Source organism: Corythoichthys intestinalis, chromosome 13 (genome assembly GCF_030265065.1).
Source record: "Corythoichthys intestinalis isolate RoL2023-P3 chromosome 13, ASM3026506v1, whole genome shotgun sequence".
NCBI classification, from domain to species: domain Eukaryota; kingdom Metazoa; phylum Chordata; class Actinopteri; order Syngnathiformes; family Syngnathidae; genus Corythoichthys; species Corythoichthys intestinalis.
Window position 1 is genome coordinate 14,990,546 of NC_080407.1, and position 23,682 is coordinate 15,014,227.

General features: G+C 41.6%; 2 protein-coding genes across 2 annotated transcripts in view; one reads left to right on the forward strand and one right to left on the reverse strand.

The window, feature by feature from the left end:
* lrig3 (leucine-rich repeats and immunoglobulin-like domains 3) overlaps positions 1 to 10,735 on the forward strand; it is a 31,884-nt gene extending 21,149 nt beyond the window's left edge. The window contains exons 7-19 of the mRNA XM_057855129.1: positions 731 to 874; positions 5,522 to 5,665; positions 6,272 to 6,352; positions 6,433 to 6,504; positions 6,615 to 6,686; positions 6,743 to 6,906; positions 7,202 to 7,537; positions 7,616 to 7,897; positions 7,965 to 8,435; positions 8,521 to 8,679; positions 8,757 to 8,897; positions 8,982 to 9,236; positions 9,389 to 10,735. Coding sequence (XP_057711112.1) covers positions 731 to 874; positions 5,522 to 5,665; positions 6,272 to 6,352; positions 6,433 to 6,504; positions 6,615 to 6,686; positions 6,743 to 6,906; positions 7,202 to 7,537; positions 7,616 to 7,897; positions 7,965 to 8,435; positions 8,521 to 8,679; positions 8,757 to 8,897; positions 8,982 to 9,236; positions 9,389 to 9,621 — 2,554 coding nt within the window. The 3' untranslated portion in view covers positions 9,622 to 10,735. The remainder of the gene's footprint in view (positions 1 to 730; positions 875 to 5,521; positions 5,666 to 6,271; positions 6,353 to 6,432; positions 6,505 to 6,614; positions 6,687 to 6,742; positions 6,907 to 7,201; positions 7,538 to 7,615; positions 7,898 to 7,964; positions 8,436 to 8,520; positions 8,680 to 8,756; positions 8,898 to 8,981; positions 9,237 to 9,388) is intronic.
* Positions 1 to 23,682, reverse strand: part of atp23 (ATP23 metallopeptidase and ATP synthase assembly factor homolog) — an 82,252-nt gene that overhangs the window by 36,352 nt on the left and 22,218 nt on the right. The window lies entirely within an intron of this gene.

The following is a 23,682-nucleotide window of genomic DNA, read 5'->3' on the forward strand; positions in this document are numbered from 1 at the left end:
GGCGACAGCGAATGATGCACTTTGACCCCACGGGGCTCCTCAGCCCGGAAGAAAACATGCCCGCCCATTCGAAGCAATGGCATTTTCCTTTTGTTCCAAAAGGCACAAAAATGGAAACATTCAACATATTTAAATTTTAAAATATTATTATAACAGTAAATTAAAGCAGACGTTCCGCCATATGCAATTTTTAATGTTAAATAGCACCGCTGCACATGCCCAATGTGACGTGTACGAGTGCTGACGTTATCGGCGCGGGTCCGGCGCGGCAGTAGCCTTTGATATGCATGCGAAGCAAGCCCCCCTCAATCCCCCGCAATCGAATTCTTCCACTTTCGAGGCAGGATTCAGAATTTTTCGTCTTCGCCGACACCATATGCACGCGAGGCAATTCCGCTACTCAGTCATTGCGTCTTTGTGTGGCAGAGTCACCATGTAAACTGCCCCTCATATTCAAGATGCTAATTGCAGCTATTCAGAGTGAACCCTCCACACCTAGGCAGTGACTCAACGGGAGTGTGTGGTGGGGGTGTGGGGCTTGAATGCTTTTTGAGTGGTCTATTGCTTGACAAAGCCCAGTAGTCAATTTGGTATGGGGGTCATTTGACGCCTTTCTGGTATTTCTTTATAGCCCCAAAAAACACACACAAAAAAAACGGGAGTTCCGGTGTTAAATGAATCGTTTTGTCTTTGCAAACGTCCGAGCAGAGTTTTGCGTGTGGTCCTGCAGGCAGCTGGACTACAACAACCTGACTGAGGTGAGCAAAGGCTGGCTGTACGGCCTGCTGACTCTGCAGCAGCTCCACCTCGGCCACAACGCCATCAGCAGGATTCGACCTGACGCCTGGGAGTTCTGCCAGAAACTCAGCGAGCTGTGAGTCCGGCCCCTCGTTTAACCCTCCCTCCCTTCCTCACTTTCCATTCACTCTCTGAACTCCCAACACTTCTCTGTGTTGGCCTCTCCTCCTCTCTCGCACCCCCGCCTGCCCTTCCTAACACTGCGCCTCCTCCCGACGCCAAGAACCGCGCGCACGCACAAATACACAAAAACAAAAGCGCTGTCTCTTCTGTTTGGTCGCTTGTTCTCCAAATTTTTAGCACTTTTAGCACGTCGCAAAAAATATTACACCACTTTTTAACCACATTGCACTCCCAAGCAAGTCCCAATTTACGACACAATGCCACCGAATTAGATTACAATTCCTTTGTTGTGACTCTTGTTTATAGCAGCAGTCTCTGGGGCTTTTTTGTTTTTTTACAGCAAGTGGTGATGGTTTTCGTGCCCCCCCCCCCTTCCTTTCTTTTCACTGTCTTATCACAAACCAACAAGTAAACAAGCCGTCAGTCGGCTGGGAACATACCCAGCTATCAGATTTGCTTTCGGCTTAACTTCGGATAAAAAAAAAAAAAAAAACTCATGAACTTTGATGTAGGGCTGCAGTTATCGATTATTTTAGCTGAGCCTCAAACGGTTTAAAAAAAATGAAAGAATGAGGATCTAATTACAACAAAAGAAGAATTGTCTAACTTACATTGGGGCAAATAAGTATTCAGTCAACCACCAATTGTGCAAGTTCTCCTACTTGAAAAGATTAGAGAGGCCTGTAATTGTCAACATGAGTAAACCTCAACCATCAGAAACAGAATGTGAAAAAAACCAGAAAATCACAGTTTGATTTTTAAAGAATTTATTTCCAAATTAGAGTGGAAAATAAGTATTTGGTCACCAACAAACAAGCAAGATTTCTGCCTGCCAAAGAGGTCTGACTTCTTCTAACGAGGTCTAACGAGGCTCCACTCGTTACCTATATTAATGGCACCTGTTTTAACTCATTACGGTATAAAAGACACCTGTCCACAATCTCAGTCAGTCACACTCCAAACTCCACTATGGCCAAGAGCTGTCGAAGGACACCAGAGACAAAATTGTACACCTGCACCAGGCTGGAAAGACTGAATCTGCAATAGATAAGACACTTGGTGTAAAGAAATCAATTGTGGGAACAATTATTAAAAAATGGAAGACACACCATTGATAATCTCCCTCGATCTGGGGCTCCATGCAAGATCTCGCTCCGTGGCTTCAAAATGATTACAAGAACGGTGAGCAAAAATCCCAGAACCACACGGGGGGACCTAGTGAATGACCTACAGAGAGCTGGGACCACAGTAACAAGGGCTACTATCAGTAACACAATGCGCCGCCAGGAACTGTAATCCAGTCCAGGCCCGTCTGCAGTTCGCTAGGGAGCATTTGGATGATCCAGAAGAGGACTGGGAGAATGTGTTATGGTCAGATGAAACCAAAATAGAATTTTTTGGTAGAAACACAGCTTCTTGTGTTTGGAGGAGAAAGAATACTGTATTGCATCCGAAGAACACCATACCCACTGTGAAGCATGGGGGTGGAAACATCATGCGTTGGGGCTGTGTCTCTGCAAAGGGACCAGGACGACTGATATGTGTAAAGGAAAGAATGAATGGGGCCATTTATCGAGAGATTTTGAGGAAAAATCTCCTTCTATCAGCAAGGTCATTGAAGATGAGACATGGCGAAGTCTTTCAGCATGACAATGATCCCAAACACACAGCCAGGGCAAAGGAGTGGCTTCGTAAGAAGCATTTCAAAGTCCTAGAGTGGCCCAGCCACTCCAGTCTCCAGATCTCAACCCCATAGAAAATCTGTGGAGGGAGTTGAAAGTCTGCGTTGCCCCAAAACATCACTGCTCTAGAGGAGATCTGCATGGAGGAATGGGCCAAAATACCAGCAACAGTGTGTGAAAAGCTTGTGAAGAGTTACAGAAAACGTTTGACCTCCGTTATTGCCAACAAAGGGTACATAACAAAGTATTGGGATGAACTTTTGGTATTGAACAAATACTTATTTTCCACCATGATTTGCAAATAAATTCTTTAAAAATCAAACAATTTGATTTTCTGGGTTTTTTTTCCCACATTCTGTCTCTCATGGTTGAGGTTTACCCATGTTGACAATGACAGGCCTCTCTAATATTTTAAAGTGGGAGAACTTGCACAATTAGTGGTTGACTAAATACTTATTTGCCCCACTGTACATAGCAAAAGTCCGCTAGCTTAAATGCTATAAATCTTTTCTTAACAAATGGTTCAAACACCTATTCCCACAAAAATGCATAAAAAAAAACAACAACAACAAAAAACATTAACGCAAACAAAAACTTAGCTAATGTTGGTCTTAACAGGGAGCAGCTGGATTCAGCCATTTATTGGTTTAAATAGTTTGTTTCAAAGCACTTTTTTATGATATGGCCTGGGTTATGCACACCTTTTTGGAGTAGAGGTTAGATATGGTGCATAGGGATCCAATCAAATCATCGTTTCATTTAAAATAATGGTTTTCATTCAAATGTCTGACATTTTAAGATCAGCAAATATCATACTGTTCAAATTAGCAATATGGTAACATCATGAACTAGGTTGAGGTACCCATTTAGTAGATAACGGTTTAGTAGAAACTAGAAGGTGTAACATTGTTATATTGTATCAAGGGCTGCAGCTCTCTATTCTTTTAGTCGTCGATTAATCGATGAACTAATTAGTTTGAATACTCTAGTAATCAGTTAAGGAACATAGAAAATTTAAAATACCTGAGCTGAACCTCAATATGTGTAAAAAAATAATAATGATAAATTAAGTACAACAAAATAACAATTGGTTAACTTGGCAAAAGTCCGCTAGCTTAAATGCTATAAACAGCTAACTTTATTTTAGGCTCTTATCAAATGGTTCGGACACGTATTTCCACAAAAATCGGCGAAATATACCTGTAAACATAAATTACGAATGCATTAAAAAAACATTAGCACAAACAAAAACTTAGCTTATGTTGGTCTTAACAGGGAGCAGCTTGATTCAGCCATGTGAAATGAGTTATGTCATATTCACTGTTGCCACTAGAGTGCAGTATATCCACCCGAATCAATTAAACTGTATGCAAACACCTTCAAAACAAACCATTACAACGCCAGTTTAATTAAACGAATACTCTAAGCAGCAAAATTTAATTTGAATCTTTTTTCTCATCGAATTACTCGAGTCAATAGATTACCGTAATTTTCGGACTATAAGCCGCTATATTTTCCCCTTATTTTGAAATCTGAGGCTTATCGTCCAGTGCAGCTTATTTGTTGATTTAGTTGGTTAATAGTCGGGCTGTCAAACGATAAAAATTTTTAATTGAGTTAATTACAGCTTAAAAATGGATTAATCAGAATTAATCGCAATTCACACCATCTATAAAATATGCCATATTTATCTGTAAATTATTGTTGGAATTGAAAGATAAGACAAAAGACAGATATATAAATTCAACATACGGTACATAAGTACTGTATTTGTTCATTATAACAATAAATCAACAAGATGGCATTACCATTATTAACATTCTGTTAAAGCGATCCATGGATAGACTTGTAGTTCTTAAACGATAAATGTGAATACAAGTTATAGAAATTTTGTATTAAAACCCCTCTTAATGTTTTCGTTTTAATACAATTTGTAAAATTTTCAATCAAAAAATAAACTAGTAGCTCGCCATTGTTGATGTCAATAATCACACAATGCTCATGGGTGCTGGAACTGATAAAATTAGACGCACCCAAGCACTAGCACAGGGCGACAAAACTCCAAAAAACACAAGTAACAAGTGGAGATTACACTGTGCTGTCATTTTAATCTGAGCGGGGCATGTGCGTTAATTGCGTCAAATATTTTAACGTGATTACTTTTAAAAAATTAATTACCGCCCGTTAACGCGATAATTTTGATAGCCCTAGTTAATAGGTAACGCTTTATTTGACAGTGGCGTCATAAGACAAGATGAGATAAGACAAGATAATTATGATATGACACTATCATGAGCATTACTGAATGCTTATGACAGTCATTAAGTCTCATTAAGTGTCATCCGGCAAATTATGTCACTAACTTTTACATTCATTCAAAAGTGAGATAATATGCCAGATGACACTCAATGGCATCTGTTAAAAGCATTCATTAATGCTAATGGCAGTGTCATGTCATAACTTTGATAGTCTTATGGCGCCACTGTCAAATAAAGTGTTCCCAAATACCATAACTAGCAATGAATGAAACAACTGGAACAGTAACTGAAGAAATAATTAGCACAGAACATGTTGGCACAGGCATGTTGAACGACAACAGTCTTGACAGCAGGTGGCAGCAGAGGTTGACCGTCTCCCCTGAGGGAGCAGTCATGCCCAAATGAAGCTTCGTGAAGCAATGAAGCTTTGCAGCCAATTGGTTTAAAGCTTCGGATTGGTTCATTTGGTCTTATGAAATTCTTATGATGCCGCTGTCAAATAACGTGTTACTGGTTAATATCTTTGATGTCCTTTCACTCGCTTGATAAAACGAAATTGCCATAACTCATTGGGAGGACAGGAAAGACTATGGTATGATAGCACAATGTGACATTTTAAATAATTGGATAAATTGATTAATCTGTCTCTTTTCTTTACAGCAACCTCTCTTCCAACCACTTGTCCCGACTGGAAGAATCCAGCTTCGTTGGACTCAGCCTGCTAGATGAGCTTCACATCGGGAATAACCGAGTTAGCTTCATCGCCGACGGAGCATTTCGAGGCCTCTCCAGCCTGCAGACCTTGTGAGTTAGCGCTTTATCTTGAAGATTTTCTTTTAATACACTACCATTCAAACTTTCTCATAACCACAAAAATGCAAGGATTGCTCTTTTGAAAGTTTCCTAGTCTTGCTAGCTTTTAAATCAGTTATGTACTGCTCCTCCCCCATTCCAACCAGCACCATCAATCCTCTGCCTGAGTGGAAATATCCTGCCTGATTTGTTTTGGGGACGTGAACTAGATTACCGTGTTGAAGTCTCTCCATATACATTTAAAAAAAACTCGAAAAGGCGCAACCCCCGACCTCAACACACTCCCACCCCCTTCTTTTCCTCTACTCAATCCCACATCCATCCACCCCTCCCCCTCCACCGCTGCCTTTCCCACAGTGGGACTTCTTAGCATTTCGCCTGGTTGAGATTTTTGAACGAGAAACAACTGTGAGCCGCGCTCCTGAGGTCAACATAGGGCAGGTGTGCATCTAGGTGGACACGCATTGCTTCAGGGCGACTCTTTGCATGAGTAAAGATGCAACTTCTCTTGAAGAAAACCAGCCGCAAAGAACGAGATTTATCATAAATTGTATTGTTTTTTAATGATATGGACATTTTTTATTTTTTTCTGGAAAGGGATCTCCAAAATAATGAAATCTCGTGGACCATAGAGGACATGAACGGGCCCTTCTCAGCACTGGACAAACTGAAGAAAATGTAAGTTGACAATAAATCTATGGTTGTACGATTTTTCAACTTAAAGGTCATGTTTTGATGAGTATCATTTTCTTGCATAGATTTCTCCAAGGAAACCAAATTCGTTCAGTTACCAAGAAGTCATTTTCTGGCCTGGATGCATTACAGCACCTGTGAGTCACTCGCTTTGTTTCCATATACAGCAAGTCTACTTCTAGTGTTTTGTATTGATTACCGACAGCTGCTTTCGATTGCTTAAAACCTCTACTCTTCTTCTCTACAGGGACTTGAGCAATAACGCCATCATGTCTATCCAAGCAAATGCTTTTTCACAGATGAAGAATCTACAAGAACTGTAAGTTTTTGTTTCTTTTTGTTCATTCCGCGCAATTTAAACTTTTTTTTTTTCAGGCGTCTGAACACCTCGAGCTTGCTGTGCGACTGCCAGCTCAAGTGGCTTCCAGTCTGGGTGGCAGAACAAACCTTCCTCCCCTGCATTAATGCCAGCTGCGCCCACCCGCAGATGCTGAAGGGCAGGAGCGTGTTCGCCGTCGGCCCCGAGGAGTTTGTGTGCGGTGAGCGACCCGTTTACACTGGAGAGCGGCATTGCCCACACGCCGTCACGCCTCAAAAACAGCCATTTATACACCCCCCTTTTCCATTTCGGAACTGACCCAGATTGTTCAATATTTTCCCCTGACTCCCGGATGAGCAAATGAGTGCTGATGGAAATATACTAACCTTTCCGCTTTGCCGGTTCCCATTTTCTCCCCCCCGAGAGGCTCATTGGCCTCGGGTTTCGTATTAAAAACCAGATTAAAACCCAGAGTTTTAATACAGCAAATTAAATCTGTCTTGTTTCTCCCGCAGATGATTTCCCCAAGCCTCAGATCACCATTCAACCGGAGACGCAGTCGGCTCTGAAAGGAGCTAACGTAACTTTCGTGTGCTCGGCCGCGAGCTCCAGCGACTCGCCAATGACGTTCTCCTGGAAGAAAGACAACGAAGTCCTAAACGATGCAGAGATCCACAACCAGGCCCACTTAAGAGTACAGGGAGGTTCCGGTGGCGAGACTGAGGTGACGGAGTATACAACCACCCTGCAGCTGCGAGATGTGCAATTCTCCAGTGAGGGAAAATACCAGTGCGTCATCTCCAACCACTTTGGATCCTCTTACTCCACCAAGGCCAGGCTGACTGTTAATAGTAAGTATGGTATGCTTAGCTAGGAATCCAAATAAAGGACACCTAGAATTGGACTTAAATATAAACTTCTGTTCCCAGTGCTTCCATCCTTCACCAAGATGCCGATGGACCTGAGTATCCGTGCCGGAGCGACGGCCAGGCTGGAGTGTGCCGCTGTGGGTCACCCGTCGCCTCAAATTGCCTGGCAGAAGGACGGCGGCACGGACTTCCCAGCCGCCCGCGAACGGCGAATGCACGTGATGCCTGAAGACGACGTGTTCTTCATAGTCGATGTCAAGACGGAGGACATTGGCGTTTACAGCTGCACCTCTCAGAACATTGCTGGGGCCATTTCTGCCAATGCTACGCTAACAGTTTTAGGTAAGACTTGACAGCAAAAAAAAAAAGTTTTCTTGTTTTAATATGGTTACTTCTTCTCTTTTGACAGAAACACCCTCTTTCCTGAGACCCCTCATGGACCGAACGGTAGCCAAGGGTGAGACCGCTGTCCTCCAATGCATAGCCGGCGGCAGCCCCGCACCGAGACTGAACTGGACCAAAGACGACAGCCCGTTGTTAGTGACCGAGCGCCATTTCTTCGCCGCCGCCAATCAGCTCCTTATCATCGTGGATGCCGCAGAGGCAGACGTTGGGAAGTACACTTGTGAAATGTCCAACGCTCTGGGCACCGAAAGGGGAAATATCAGGCTGTCCGTCATTCCGAACCCCAACTGCGACTCTGGAGGAGGCGTCGGGGTCGGGATTATTGGCGGCGCAGGCTCGGATGATGACGGCTGGACCACAGTGGGCATAGTCATTATAGCTGTGGTGTGCTGCGTAGTTGGCACCTCGTTAGTGTGGGTAGTAATCATCTACCACACCCGTAGGCGTAATGAGGACTGCAGTGTTACCAACACAGGTGCGTACCACAGTCCCTAGCTTTTTGTGAGAAGTGTAAATCGTACCAGATCATGGTGACCAAGATTGATTCACCTGTGCCACAGATGAGACGAACTTGCCAGCAGACATCCCAAGCTACCTCTCCTCTCAAGGCACGCTAGCAGACCGCCAGGACGGCTACATACCGTCTGAAACCGGGAGCAGCCATCAGTACATGGCGTCGTCCATTAGCGGCTTCTACCTGCAGTCTAAAGACATGAATGGTGGAACACCCTTCCGTTGCTTGAAATTATCTCTAGTATTTCGTGTTATTTCCCTGACGTGATAATCTTCTGTCCAGGTCTTTGTCAGCTGGATACAGGCAGTGAAGCGGAGATGGAAGCGGCATCCATTGATCCCCTGCTCTGTCATTACCAAGGTCCAATAAGCACACTGCTTCGGCGAGACCTGTACCCCGCTGAACTGTCTGAGGTCTACACAGGTCTGCTTGGCTTTTAAAATTCTAAAGAAATACCACAATATGAATCACTTCTTCACTTAGTAAAATCCAATTTCTCATTATCAGGGTGTCCTGTTGACTCGAGACCTGTTTGCACTGAGAACTACAACGGAAGCCTGACCAGGTCCAAAAGAAGGGACTGCCTCCTCTCAGAGCCCTTTGACCTTTGCTCCTCTACAATCCTGATGCAACTTCCCAATGCTGGTCTTCATCTTGGCCCCTCCCACCAACAAACTGGTCGCCGCCCATCCACGGAGGAGGCAGAAACGGCAAACTATGGCCGACCAAATGACTGCCCCCCTCCTTACAACAGCTTCATGGGTACGTCTACAACTGAAAACATCCTTTAAGGAGTTCCACAGGGTTCTTTTCTCATCCCACTGTAGAATTAATTTGTTCTCCAAACAAATTTCATTCTTTGAGTAATTATTTAGTGATCAAATTAAGCTAACTTGTTCACTTTTACCATTTAGGTACATTTGGGAAATCTCCCTGGAGACCTCAACAGGACTTGCACTTGAGATATAGCCCACCTCCAGCGACCAGTCCCCATGAGAACCCCTACACTGCTCCCGATGTGGATTCAGACGGCGAAGAGGGCAACCGCAACAAGGACTCCGACTCGGAGCAGAGTCACAGTGTTTACGAACAGCCGTTTGACAGCAACAGGACTGAAGACGTTTCTCAAAGCGGAACAAGCTGTTAGCCGAGTGACTTAGCGCCTGTTTTTTTCCATGAAGGGAGGACCAAATATTTTAAAATATTACTTCTACCTCACTGAGTCGACACCTTTGGAATGAAAGACTCCTGAAATGTGCAACAAGTGAATGTAAAAGAGGACATTCCGACAAAAAGAGTACAAGCATCTCTATGAAGGCTCGTGCTTTTAGGAAACAACTAGATGACTATAAACATTTTATATAAATATTTTATATTTTGTAAATTGTATATAAACAGATTATTTTTGCTTAACATCTTTCATATACGGGAATGTTGCAGCTCTGCCAGTTCAGTTACAAGTTTTGTTTAGTTTTTTTTTTTTTTTTATTACATGCTTTCAATGAAGCAATGTCTTGCACATATGTACACAAAATAAAAACACCTGAATGTGTGCTGCTACATTCACTGGCGAGTATTTTTTTTGTTGCTTGCAAGGTTGGTTTTGAGAGTGCTTTGGGTTCAGACCACCAAGGAAGACGGAGGTGTGTCCGCTTTTAAAACTATTTCATTGTAGGGTTGGCGTACTTTAATGGAATGTTATTTGCTGACTTACTGTTTAAGAAAGTACAAAATATCGCTTTAGCTCTTTAAAACTACGTAAAAATTTTGTTTTTGTGCGTCCAGTTTTCTAGTACGCCAATGATCATCATGTCAACCATAGCTAAGATTAGTTTCCCGTGTCATACTATTTAAAGTTAATGATGTAATTCCTACCAAGCAACATTTTTAACCATACTTACCATAATTTTCGTACTATAAGGCGCACCCGAGACCAGACTATAAGCCGCCACTCACCAAATTTGACACGAAAACGGCATTTGTTCATAGATAAGCTGCACCGGACTATAAGTCGTGGCTGTCCTCACTGTATTATAGGAAATCTACACCAAAGATATTGGACAACAGTAACTCCCGAATCCTTCAGTCCAATCCACAAAAAGCTTCATTTGGCCATCACTACTCCCTCGGGGGAGACCGTCAACCTCTGCTGCCACCTGCTGTCAACACCGCTGTCATCAAACATGCCTCCTATCATGCATTGCAGCGCTACAGATGTAAATAACCATCAAAATTCATGTTCTGTTCCAATTATGTCTTCAGTTACTGTTCCGGTTGTTTCATTAATTACTAGTTTTTTGTTGGCACCGTCTAACTGCTTGCATTACTCTAACACACTTAATATCATAAATCAGGGAATAGTAACGTTTCTCGTATTTACTGTTTGACTGTTTGTATTACTCGAACACACCCAATATAAAATAAATAGCACTTATACCATAGTTTAAACAAGCAGAATATAGGGCATAAGAGATAAGCAATGCCTTCTTATCACAGAAGCCCAGAACAAATGGCGGGACACTCTGTCCTAATACAAGGAACACCGGAGAATGCTCGATATCCAACTGATAACACGACTGACAAGACTGACTGACTCCAAGAGCCCCTTTGACGCTGAGGTGGCAAAATCCACAACCCTCATTGCCCGGACAACAGTAACTCCCCAATCCTCCTGTCCAATCCACAAACCGACAATAACCCTAAACACACACTTCTTCCTGCCCACAGCCTGCCCCGCGAGAGCCTTCAAAAGACTGAATGTTTAACTAAGCATCGTCATTTTTCTCGGGAACCTTTTTGTGGACGTGTGATAGATTGACCTTGCCTCCCCGCCTTAGTGTTTCTGTTTGGCCTTGCTGTTTTAATCTTTGTCGACCTAAATAAATTGTCAACTTGCTTTCGGTGAGCCTTCTTTAAACCTTTCAAAATTGAGTCAGTACAAAGGGTTAAGACTAAGGTGACTGCGCGGAATTTGGCCTTCTTGCCGGATTGTCGGAGTCCCGCCAGCCCGGGTCGTTGGAGCTCGCGAGAAGGTCAGATTCCTTCACTAGTTATGTTATTCTGGTAACACTTCATTTTACAGTGGTGCCATAAGACTGTCCTAAGACCATCATACTTATGACATGACACTGCCATGAGCATTAATGAATGCTGATAACAGATGTCATTTTGTGCCATCTGGCAAATTATCTCACCTTTGAATGGATGTAAACGATCCGAGCTGGACATCAGCGGTCTCAAACCGACTCCACAAAGGGCCGCAGTGGGTCCTGGTTTTTGTTCCAACAGATCCAGCACAAACAGTTCAACCAATGAGGTTTCTACTAACATAAGCAGCACCTGATTGCAATCAACTGATTACACTTGTAAGAAACCAGATTGGTGAAAAGGTATTTGTCTCGTTTGGTTGGAATGAAATCCAGTACCCCCTGCGGCCCTTTGAGGACCGGTTTGAGACCTGTGCTGGACATAAATGGAGTTGGTGACATTATTTGCCGGATGACACTTAATTACCATATTGGCCCGAATATAAGATGGTGTTTTTTGCATTGAAATAAGCCTGAAAAAGAGGGGGCCGTCTTATAATCGCGGTCTCGACATTATACCCATTCACGACACTAGATGGCGCCAGATATCATTGAAGCGATGTTCTGTCATGACAGATCTCAGCTACTGTCCCCATTCACGATGCTAGATGGCACCAGATATCATTGAAGCGATGTTCTGTCATGACAGATCTGAGCTACTCTCAAGTTTAACCAGTTTGCATTATTTTATAGCAATGCTTTTCCTTATTCAGATTTGTTTCAAGACTACAGTTCCAGTTAGACTTCACATTGATGGTTAATGCAGTTATTGCAATTTTGTTGTTTTATCACAATAGATTGGTTTATTTACATTTCAAAAACCAGAAGCCATTGATTTACGAATGTGATTGCACTTTAGTTTTCATATTTGAATGTTCAGATACCAAGATTTGAATGAGGCAAAATAACATGCTTTTTCTCTCAAATATATTGTTATAATAATTTGTTTCGGATGTACTGTAATTATTTTCTGTATAAAAATTAATTTGGTGTTTGAAAAGTCTTTTTTCAAACTTGAGTCTTGAAAAAAAGGGGGTTGTCTTATAATCAGGGCCGTCTTATATTTGGGCCAATAAGGTACACTTGTCATAAGCATTCATTAATGGCAAAGACAGTGTCATGTCACAATTATGATGGTCCTATGGCAGTGTTATGATGCCTCTGTCAAAGTGTTACCGATTAACCCAAATAACAAATAAGCCGGATCCAATAAAATGGATCCAATCTTTAAGCGCAACGAAAGAGTTGAGGAGGCCTATTTCTCATATTTAGTTTTACTTGCTCTGATGGGGAGGTTCAGAACATCTTAGCTGTCAATGTACACTTTGGACTTATATTTGTTCATTTATGTTAGGCTACTTATTCGTTTCCTTATGATTTAAAAAAGTCAATGTTTGCGCGATCTTCAAAATATATTCCATTTCACTCTGCATAATATAAGTCATTTGTACTTATTGTTCTGAAAGTATGTTACCTATATCTTTATTATTAAAAGAAAAAAAATAAGTAAATGTTTACATGAACTTCACTTTTAATTAGGGTTGTTCCGATCATGTTTTTTTGCTCCTGATCCGATCCCTATCATTTTAGTTTGAGTATCTGCCGATCCCGATATTTCCCGATCCGATTGCTTTTTTTTTTTTTTTTTTTGCTCCCGATTCAATTCCAATCATTCCCAATAATTTTTCCCGATCATATACATTTTGGCAATGCATTAAGAAAAAAATGAATAAAACGAATATATACATTCAACATACAGTACAAAAGTACTGTATTTGTTTATTATGATAATAAATCCTCAAGATGGCATTTACATTATTAACATTCTTTCTGTGAGAGGGATCCACGGATAGAAAGACTTGTAATTCTTAAAGGATAAATGTGACTTTGTATATTGTGACTAAATATTGCAATCTAGTGTATTTGTTGAGCTTTCAGTAAATGATACTGCAGCCATTTAACTTCTGCCCAAATACATGATGGGAAGTGCAACCATGACTGTGCGTAGGGGCACCAATTAATATATCTTCTCTGCGTTGGGAAATAACATACGGTGTTAAGAAAATGATCAACGACTACCTTTCTTCACCACATTGCCTCCCACGTTATTTTTAATCGCTGAGAGAGGTATTGTAAGGCTTTAGCCACGTAAAAAATGGCTCCAAAGGCTGTCAAAATTCTCTCCACTCATTATTCACTGCCTTTTAGCGCTATCTATAGGTAAAACGGCGTATTTATAGATTGAACGCGACGATGCGTGAGTGGGTCGTGCAGCGCATGCGTTAATTATCTAACGTGACTAATTTTAAAAAAATTCATTACCGCTGTTAACGCAATAAATTTGATAGCCCTACTTTAAGCCAAAACTACTCTGGATGAGTGAAAGACATTTTGTCTGTAACGTTAAATACAATTAGAAAACAATTTAAATAAAATATATATATACATATTAAAAAAGGCATGTCCGATATTTTTTTGCCGATTCCGATACTTTGAAAATGACGTGATCGGACCCGACATCTTTAATTTTAATATGTATCCTATGTTCTTAAGTAGTTAAAATTGAGATTTGGCATTTAGTATGTGAAGAAATGAGGGAAAATAAAAATTAGGAGATGGAGGTTGGGGTTATTGCTGTTTTTTGTTAACTTTTATTTTGCAAATCATTGAAAAAATACAAATTTGAATGAAAAATAAATTAATAAAATTTCTGGCTCCGTGGCGACCTTCACATCGGGGAGTTCCGGCAAGAAATTCTAGCCACTTTCACCCCTGGCTCAAACCCCCCAACTAGAACATCACGGCACCTTAGCTGAATTCAACTTTGTTTAGCCAATGACTCATCCCCTCTCACCCTCATCTGCCAGTCTCCCTCTTACTCTGTGGTTTGTTGTTTCAGGCCTCCCTCTTTTTCTAAAGGTGTGCTCGTGCGCCGTTGAAACTTGCTCTTAGAAAATATTCTTTCTCGAGTTTAAAGCTTCTTACCTATCTGAAACGTTTTGTCTTTTTGTTTTGTGTTTGGATTCAGCTAGTTTCAATGGAAATGTACACAAGAAGGGCTGCAGCACGTCTCATTTCGCTCGCCTCCTCATAGTTTGTTTAAGTCCACCTGGCTTTGCTGGCTCTTTACCCCAGTGTCAAGGAATGAGGGGAGTTTGTTGGAACTCCTGCCAGTGCTTTGGAAAGGCTCCGATTAAGGCAAGATGGTGGAGAAACACATACACCCCGACACCTGGGAAACATCTGCTGGCTGAGGAACACTCCAACACCCATCAATTTTGGGTCAAGAAACCAAATTTGGTCCAAAGTTTCAGATTCAAGACCAAACCATTCCAGAAGAAAAGGGGAACTACACCAAAAGACTGATAGGGCGGTTAATCGCGGATATCACAGTTAATAAAACAAACAACTTGCTTTCAGGGCCTAACTGAGTTATAGCGCTATTAAAAAGTCATTTGTGCGGACATGGCCTCAGTCTGGAGACTGCTAACTAAAATGGCCCCGCAATTATGTAATTAAATTGATTTTCTGCGTTTACGTACTAGCCGAATCCAAAACGCTCTTTCATACAACGCACGACTGCATTTATGTTCGCTGTTTGCGCACGACAAACTGTGCATGTTACAATTAAGAGGGCGGTTGTTATTCCGTAATAGTTTATTTACTCGTCCGGGAGACTGGAGGGTGCATCAAGTTGACGAGGTTTTCTGCACCCCGAGGGGGGAGATTGCTGAATAATTTCCCCTCTTTGATTGTGCGTCCAGACAGGAAGTTGACCAATGACTGGCAGATGACTGATGGGAGTCCCGGTCACAGATCAGTGAGCAATCTGCATGTTTCACAGCATCCAGTCCGGTCCTAAGGCTATCCTATCCCAGCCAGGACACGAATGCGGCACGCTCTCACGGCCAGACGCTGAATTTTTGCAGCTAATTTGTCTTTATTACTGCCAGATGTGGTGACACACATACAGATGTTTATGATATCAAATAGCTACAGGCCGCTCGCAGAAATGAATATTTCTCAGTTCTGACCCTCGGGAAATCGACTTAGTGTGACTTTTACGATTTCTGAACTAGTTACGACAGGTTTTTCGGTCGTGAAATACCGATTTTGAAAAAAAAAAAATTAAAAACGAGGTCACGCTCGCTTTGAGTCCGAAACGATGACAGATAAATCAGCAGGATGTTTACGATTTGGGGTTTTCGCTCATAAGCGACAAAGCATCCGAACTAGGACAGCATCGGAACATTTAATGCGTTATAGAATATATTTTAGGAGATTTAAATATTTCTTCCAACCATAAAGAATTGCTCTTTTATTTAAAAATAAATAAAAATACTTGAGCTTAGCCTCAAATGGTATTAAAAAAAAATAGATAAATGAGGATCTAACAAAAGAATAATTGGCTAACTTGCATGGCAAAAGTCAGCTAGCTTAAATGTTTTTTTTTTACAAAGCTCTTAACAAATCATTCAAACTAATTCCCACAAAAACAGCTAAATATACATCCAAACTAAATTGCAAATGCATAAAATAAAATTAGCTCAAACAAAAACTTACAACCTTATGTTGGTCTTAACAGGGAGCAGCTGGATTCAGCCATGTTACATTAGTTTAATCACATTCAGTGTTGCCACTAAAGGGCAGTGATTTTCTGACTGTAAGGTGCATCTGACTATAAACCACCACTCACAAAATTTGACATGAACACTGCATTTGTTCATAGGTAAGGTGCACTGGAGTATAAATCGCAGTTGTCTTCATTGTATCATAGGATATTTACACCAAAAGATATTAACCGGTAACAATTTATTTGACAGCGGCATCATAAAACAGTCATAAGACCAAATGAACCAATATAAAATAAAATAGTACTTATACCATACTTTAAACAACCAGAATATAGGGCGTAAGAGATAAACAATGCCTTCTTATCACGGAAGCGTCATGCAACTGACGCACCGACTCTTGCAATCAGTTCTCCCGGACAGTCCAGAACAAATGGCGGGACGCTCTGTCCCAATACAAGGAACACCGGAGAATGCCCGATATCCAACCGATAACATAACTGATAAGACTCCAAGAGCCCTTTTGACGCTGAGGTGGTAAAATCCACAACCCTCGTTGCCCGGACAACAGTAACTCCCGAATCCTCCAGTCCAATCCACAAAAAGCTTCATTTGGCCATCACTAATCCCTCGGGGGAGACAGTCAACCTCTGCTGCCACCTGCTGTCAACACAGTTGTCGTCCAACAAGCCTCTTAGCATGCATTGCAGCGCTACAGATGTAAATAACAATCATAATTCATGTTCTGTGCTAATTATTTCTTCAGTTACCGTTCCAGTTGTTTCATTAATTGATAGTTATGATATTTGGTAACACTTTATTTGACAGTGGTGTCATAAGACTGTCATAAGATCATCATAATTATGACATTACACTGCCATGAGCATTAATGAATGCTTACGACAGATGTCATTTTGTGCCATCCAGCAAATGATCTCACTTTGGAATGGCTGTAAAAGATCTGAGCTGGACATAATTTGCCTGATGACACATATGACAGTCTTATGACGCCGCTGTCAAAAAGTGCTATTTTTTCACCCCAATAAATCAAGTAGCGGCTTATCGTCCGAAAATTACGTTAAATGCAAACACTTTCAAAACAAAAGCATTACAACGCCACTCCAATTAAACGAATACTTGAAACAGCAATTTTGAATCGAAGCTATTTTCTCATCGAATTACTCTAGTAACTCGATTAAATGTTGCAGCACTTATCGTAACTATTCGGAGGCAGTGTTGTCAGCAGCGCGTTAGTTAGTAACGCGTTACTGTAATCTGATTACTTTTTTCAGTAACGAGTAATCTAACGCGTTCATTTTTCTACACCAGTAACCTGATTAAAGTTAGTTTTCTTAGTGTCTCTGTGTTACTATTTTTTCATTGCCTCATAAAGTATGTAAAATGAAGATTATTGTAGTCATGTACGAAGAGCATTTTGGATAGAAAATGCTCAAATAAAAGGTTCCCGGTACGTGTTTCCATGACAACCACTTGGCTATTTCCTGTTTTGGTCTCGTGTCACATGTGTTGTGGAACTGAAAGCGTGGGCCAGGCGGGTGGACATTGGAGCCGAGTGTTGACACGTTGCGAGGGAATGTTGATCTGTGGATATCCATGAATGAAAGTGAGTATTTGTCCTTCATTCTGGAGGGTATCAGCAAAAGGTTGGACTTCCTCCATGCGTGGCCGTTTGGTAGCTTTGCTGTAGCAACGACGGGCAGTCATCGCTCCAAGTTGGCAAGCTTTGTTTACATCATATGCGTGTTGCACATTTATGCCGTGAGGTGATGTGTTCGTTTAGCATCTGTGGGATGTGTTGTAAGTCCGATTGAGTGTAAAGTGCTTAGTTGCCGCCACGTTTTGTGGCCAAATTGACCGCCTGTGTGTTGAGAGGAGTACTTCTGGGCTGTGGACGCGCATCCGCGCCCGCCACCACCTTTGCAATTTTGTGCAGTCAGTTTGCATTGTTTTTAGGGCTGTCAAACAATTAAAATTTTTAATTGAGTTAATTACAGCTTAAGAATTAATTAATCGTATTAATCGCAATTAATCGCAATTCAAACCATCTATAAAATATGCCATATTTTTCTGTAAATTATTGTTGGAATGGAAAGATAAGACACAAGATGGATATATACATTCAAAATGCGTACATAAGGACTGTATTTGCTTATTATAACAATAAATCAAGATGGCATTAACATTATTAACATTCTGTTAAAGCGATCCATGGATAGAAAGACTTGTAGTTCTTAAAAGATAAATGTTAGTACAAGTTATAGAAATTTTATATTAAAACCCCTCTTAATGTTTCCGTTTTAATAAAATTTGTAAAATTTTCAATCAGAAAATAAACTAGTAGCCCGCCATTGGTGATGTCAATAATTACTTACGCAATGCTCATGGGTGCTGAAGCCTATAAAATCAGTGGCACCCAAGCGCCAGCAGAGGGCAGCAAAACTCCATAAAACACAATTAACAAGTGGGCAGGTCACTGTACTGTCATTTAAATCTGTCTGAGCGGGGCATGTGCGTTAATTGCATCAAATATTTTAACGTGATTAATTAAAAAAATTAATTACCGCCCGTTAACGCGATAATTTTGACAGCCCTAATTGTTTTACATTGTCACTGATATGCTGTTAACCATAACCCGAAATTCAAAAGTTTTGACATTAGGCTTAATCTTAGAGTTAGCGTGGTTTAATTGGTCGGTGGAGTTGATTTCAACAAATTCCAAGCAGTTTGTCAGATATTTGTAAGTTTTAGGGCTCCGGAGTGGCTAAGCTAGCACGAAATTCTGATATTCCCCTTTAAATTCAATCATCGGAAAGTCAATTACATGTGATGACATTTTTCTGTTGTCATTCTTATGTTGAGGCAGCAAAGGGAGAAAAATGGGTAAAAAGTAACTAACAGATTACTTTTAAAGTAACTTAGTTACTTTGATAATGAAGTAATCAGTAACTAGATTACTTTTTTGAGGCGTAATCAGTAATTAAATTACTTTTTCAAGTAATCTGTGACAACACTGTTCGGAGGTTAGCGTCGACCACGGGAGACGACAGAAATAGCCTTCATTGGTTCCAAACGCCAGCTGACTTGTGAGTCCCACGGTCGTATACTACGTTCACGCAAGTTGTCATAGAAAAGATTCCGAGCGCAAACCCCATCGGACCATCTCGTTTTCAATCCCTACTCTTTGCATGATTAAAAGCACATACGAGGACTTTGCATCTTGCAGATGTTGCCATAAATCACCACTTGGCCCTGCCTCTGCAACTGGCTGCCTGACAAATGTTCCACAATAATTCCAACCCCCGCCCCGTCCTTCCAGTAAAGAGTCCGACAAGAAAGAGTACTTCTCACCGGCTGCTTGTAACTCTTAAGAACTATTGTAAAGTCTCAGTCAAGTCAGCACAGGTGGAAAACTTGGGGGCTATAAAACTGGAATAAGGGGGAGAAAACAACTTTCTCTTTTCCAATCATGTCCGAAGCTCCTTGCAGAAAGGAGGGGGGGCTCTCCACTGTGACTAATTCCACACAAATCTGAAGAGCTAAATCACTTGGGCTGCCTGTGTGTCTGCAACCGACTCCCCCCGCGGCGAAAAAAAAAAAAAAAAAAAGCGAAACATAATGGCTGCGAATGAGTCCAAGCTGTGAATCATACTCTCAAGGGCACCGAAGAAAAAACGCTGTCTGCGCTTTCAAAACTCCGCCTCACGATAACTTCGACGTTGCTAGCTAGTACCGTGAGATTTTCATGATCCAAATATCTTTGGCATTTCTGTGGTGTTTCGAATGTCGAAAAAAAGAGTGGAAAAGAGACTCCGAGTAAGTTGGAGCTCTGAATGGAACGCAGTCAGCTTTTGAGGTTTGGGGGAGGGGGGAGTGCGTATTTAGAAGGGTTGCACCGAGGTGCGAGGCCTTGAAGTGATGAGATAGGAGATTTATGAGGGAGAAGTTGACAACGAAAGGCCCGAGGCTTTGCAGTTTGACTGCACCTGGTACAATTTACATCTTTGTTTTTATCTTATCTACGTAGATTGACTTCACTTTCTTTTAAATACTTATGGGATCGGTATTCCTGCAATGCAGTCATATTTAAAATGCCAAACCGAGAAACCACAAGATTTTCCAGATGCTGCCCTTCTTAAATAGAAATTCCTTCGGAGAGATGCCAGAATATGAACAGTATACGAGTTTCAAGTTAACAACATAGCTACAGGAAAGTAAAATACAGTGAAGGAAATAAGTATTTGAACACCCTGCTATTTTGCAAGTTCTCCCACTTGGAAATCATGGAGCAGTCTGAATTTTCATCGTGGGTGCACGTCCACTGTGAGAGATATAATCTAAAAAGAAAAATCCGATATTTGCAAATAAGTATTTGAACACCTGTCTATTAGCTAGAATTCTGACCCTGAAAGACCCGTTAGTCCGCCTATTAAAAGTCCACCTCCACTCACAGTATTATCCTGAATCAGGTGCACTTGTTTGAGGTCAATGTCATCATAAAGACACCTGTCCACCCCATACAATCAGTAAGACTCAAACTTGTAACATGTTCAAGACCAAAGAGCTGTCCAAAGACACCAGAGACAAAATTGTTCACCTCCACAAGGTTGGAAAGGACTACGGAGCAATTGCCAAGCAGCTTGGTGAAAAAAGGTCCACTGTTGGAGCAATCATTAGAAAATGGAAGAAGCTAAACATGACAGTTCAATCTCAATCGGAGTTGAGGCCCATGTAAGATATCACTTTGTGGGGTCTCAATGATCCTAAGAAAGGTGAGGAATCAGTTCAGAACTACTCAAGAGTAGTTGGTCAATGACCTGTGAAGTAATCTGACCTTTTAGCCAGAGTACCGAAATCGTGCAAGACGAACCGCTGGACCCACGCTGGCGGAGCTCCAACGACCCGGGCCGGTGGGATCCCGACATCCCGACCAAAAGGCCAAACTCCACTCATTCACCTTAGTCTTAACCATTTGTATTGACTCAATTTTGAAAGGTTTAAAGAATTTATTCAGGTCGACAGCGATCAAACAGCAAGGCGAGACAGACAGACTCAGGCGAGGAGGCAGACTCATTCCAAGGTCAGTCAGTGTTGGGAATAACATAACGACATTTTTTCAGTAACAGGGTAATCTAACTAATTACTTTTTCCGTCGTAACAACGCCGTTACCGTTACTGACGGTCAAAAGCGGTGCGTTACTTACTTTGAATAAATTGAAGAAACTACCAGCCGTAGCTTGTCTACTCTGCTGTTTATTTGTCATCCAAGACTTGGGGTGCGTTCAGGTTCCCGGCAATGAAAATAGTAAACACACATAGCCTACATTTGCAAGAACAATGGAGTTGCCATTTGATACGGTCATAACGTGCAGGTCCTGCACCCATCCACAGCAAAACTGTTCGAAGCTTTGTAGAGATTTGTAATTTCGGAATCGCTGAGAGTTTAGTAACATACACCAAACAATAAATACAGCAGAATGTCCATTTCGCGTATTTGTGGGAGCCCGTCGACATGTTTACTCCATTCGTCTTCGGCTTGCTCGTAAGGGTCAACATTGTTCACATCCTTAAGTTCTATCACATATCTGTTCTTCGCCTTAGTAACGAGTTTGTCACTTTATCGAACTGGCAAGTTAAAGTTGAATGTCCCGCGAGCCAGACCTTCTTCCAATATGGCTGCGTTGTTGTCAAATCTCACGTGATCCCCATTCTGTGACGTAAACGCTCGAAAGTGTAATTTATGTCCCGGGTCAAAGCTTTTGTCGGCATCTGTGGAAAGCAATTCAAATCTGTTTATTTTTGTTGCACTTTAAGTGTAGGATAAATTTGTTGCTGGTGAGGTGCAATAAATATTACAAGGTTCTTTAACACAACTACCTGTCTGTTCTTCTCTATTCAACTGACTCGAATATTGCTCAGAAAATTTCAAATTCTTTGACATACAACTTCTTTTTAAAGTAACGGAAATAGCTACTTTCCCTGGTAACTAGTTACTTTTACTATAGAGTAATTCAGTAACTAACTAAGTAGTGAGTAACTATAACCAATTACTTTTTTTAAAGTAACGTGCCCAACACTTGTTAGGTCACCATATCACAAGTCAACAAAAGGTTCCCGGGAAAAATGACAAAGCTTAGTTAAACATTCAGTCTATTGAAAGCTCTCGCGGGGCGGGCTGTGGGCAGGAAGAAGGGTGTGTTTAGGATTTTTGTCTGTTTGTGGATTGGACAGGAGGATTCGGAGTTACTGTTGCCAGGGCAACGAGGGTTGTGGATTTTGCAACCTCAGTGTCAAAGGGGCTCTTGGAGTCTTAGCAGTCATGTTATCAGTTGGAAATTGGGTGTTCTGCGGTGTTCCTTGTGTTGGGACAGGGCGTCCCTTCATTTGTTCTGGACTCTCCGGGAGAACTGATTGCGAGAGTTGGTGGTGTAGACGTGAGCTTGTCAGCGTCAATGTTGCTCAGTCAGTTGCATGACGCACATGTTGGGCTTCAATGTGTCAATCGGTAAATACGAGAAAAGATATTATTCCCTGATTGATTATATTAAGTGTGTGAGAATAATGCAAACAGTTAGACGGGAAAAGGTACTATCTCCTTCACCTGAAAAGATCTGGGACCACCGTTTCCAAGGTAACTGTTGGGAATACACTTGACGTCACAGTTTGCATGGCACTGAAGGTTCCTCTGCTTAAAGAAGCACATGTCAAGGCCCGTCTTAAGTTTGCCTATGACCATTTGTATGATGCAGAAGAGTCAAGTGAGCATGTTTTGTGGTCAGATGAGAGTAAAACTGAACTTTTTGGTCATAATTCCACTCAACGTGGTTGGAGGAAGAAGAATAATGAGGACTATCTCAAGAACACCATCCCTACTGCGAAGCACGGGGGTGGTAGCATCATTAGTTTGGGGTGTTTTTCTGCGCGTGGGACAGGACGAGTGCACGGTAGATTTTTGGAAACAACCTCCTTCCTTCAGTCAGAGCATTGACAATGGGGTCTGCCTGGGTCTTCCAACATGACAATGACCCGTAGCATACAGCCAGGAAAACCAAGGAGTGGCTCCGTAAGAAGCATAACAAGGTTCTAGCATGGCCTAGCCGGTCTCCAGACCTAAACCCAATAGGAAACCATTGGAGGGAGCTAAAACTCTGTTTCTCAGGGTGTTCAAATACTTATTTTCTTCAATGTAGCAACAAATACAAGTAAAAGTGCACTATTATCAAAATTAGCAGTGGTTAAAATGTTTACATTGAAAAAGAATGCGTCTTTAAGTGACGCCGTCCTTGGGAATGACGGGAAAAGCCTGGTGTTGACAATATGCAAACAAACACAAAAGGTTTTTCATTTCAGGCCGACTCGCCTGTCGACAGCTCGAACAAATGAAAGCAAAGAGGAATGGGGGTGCGTTGCTGAGGTGAAACATCAACATGACATGGTGCTAATCAAGCCTCTTTAAGGAGGGAAAAAATATCTCGGGGCTTTTGTTGATGCCTGAGAGCTCTTTGTAGAGGCTCGAATCTGATAAGAGAGTAT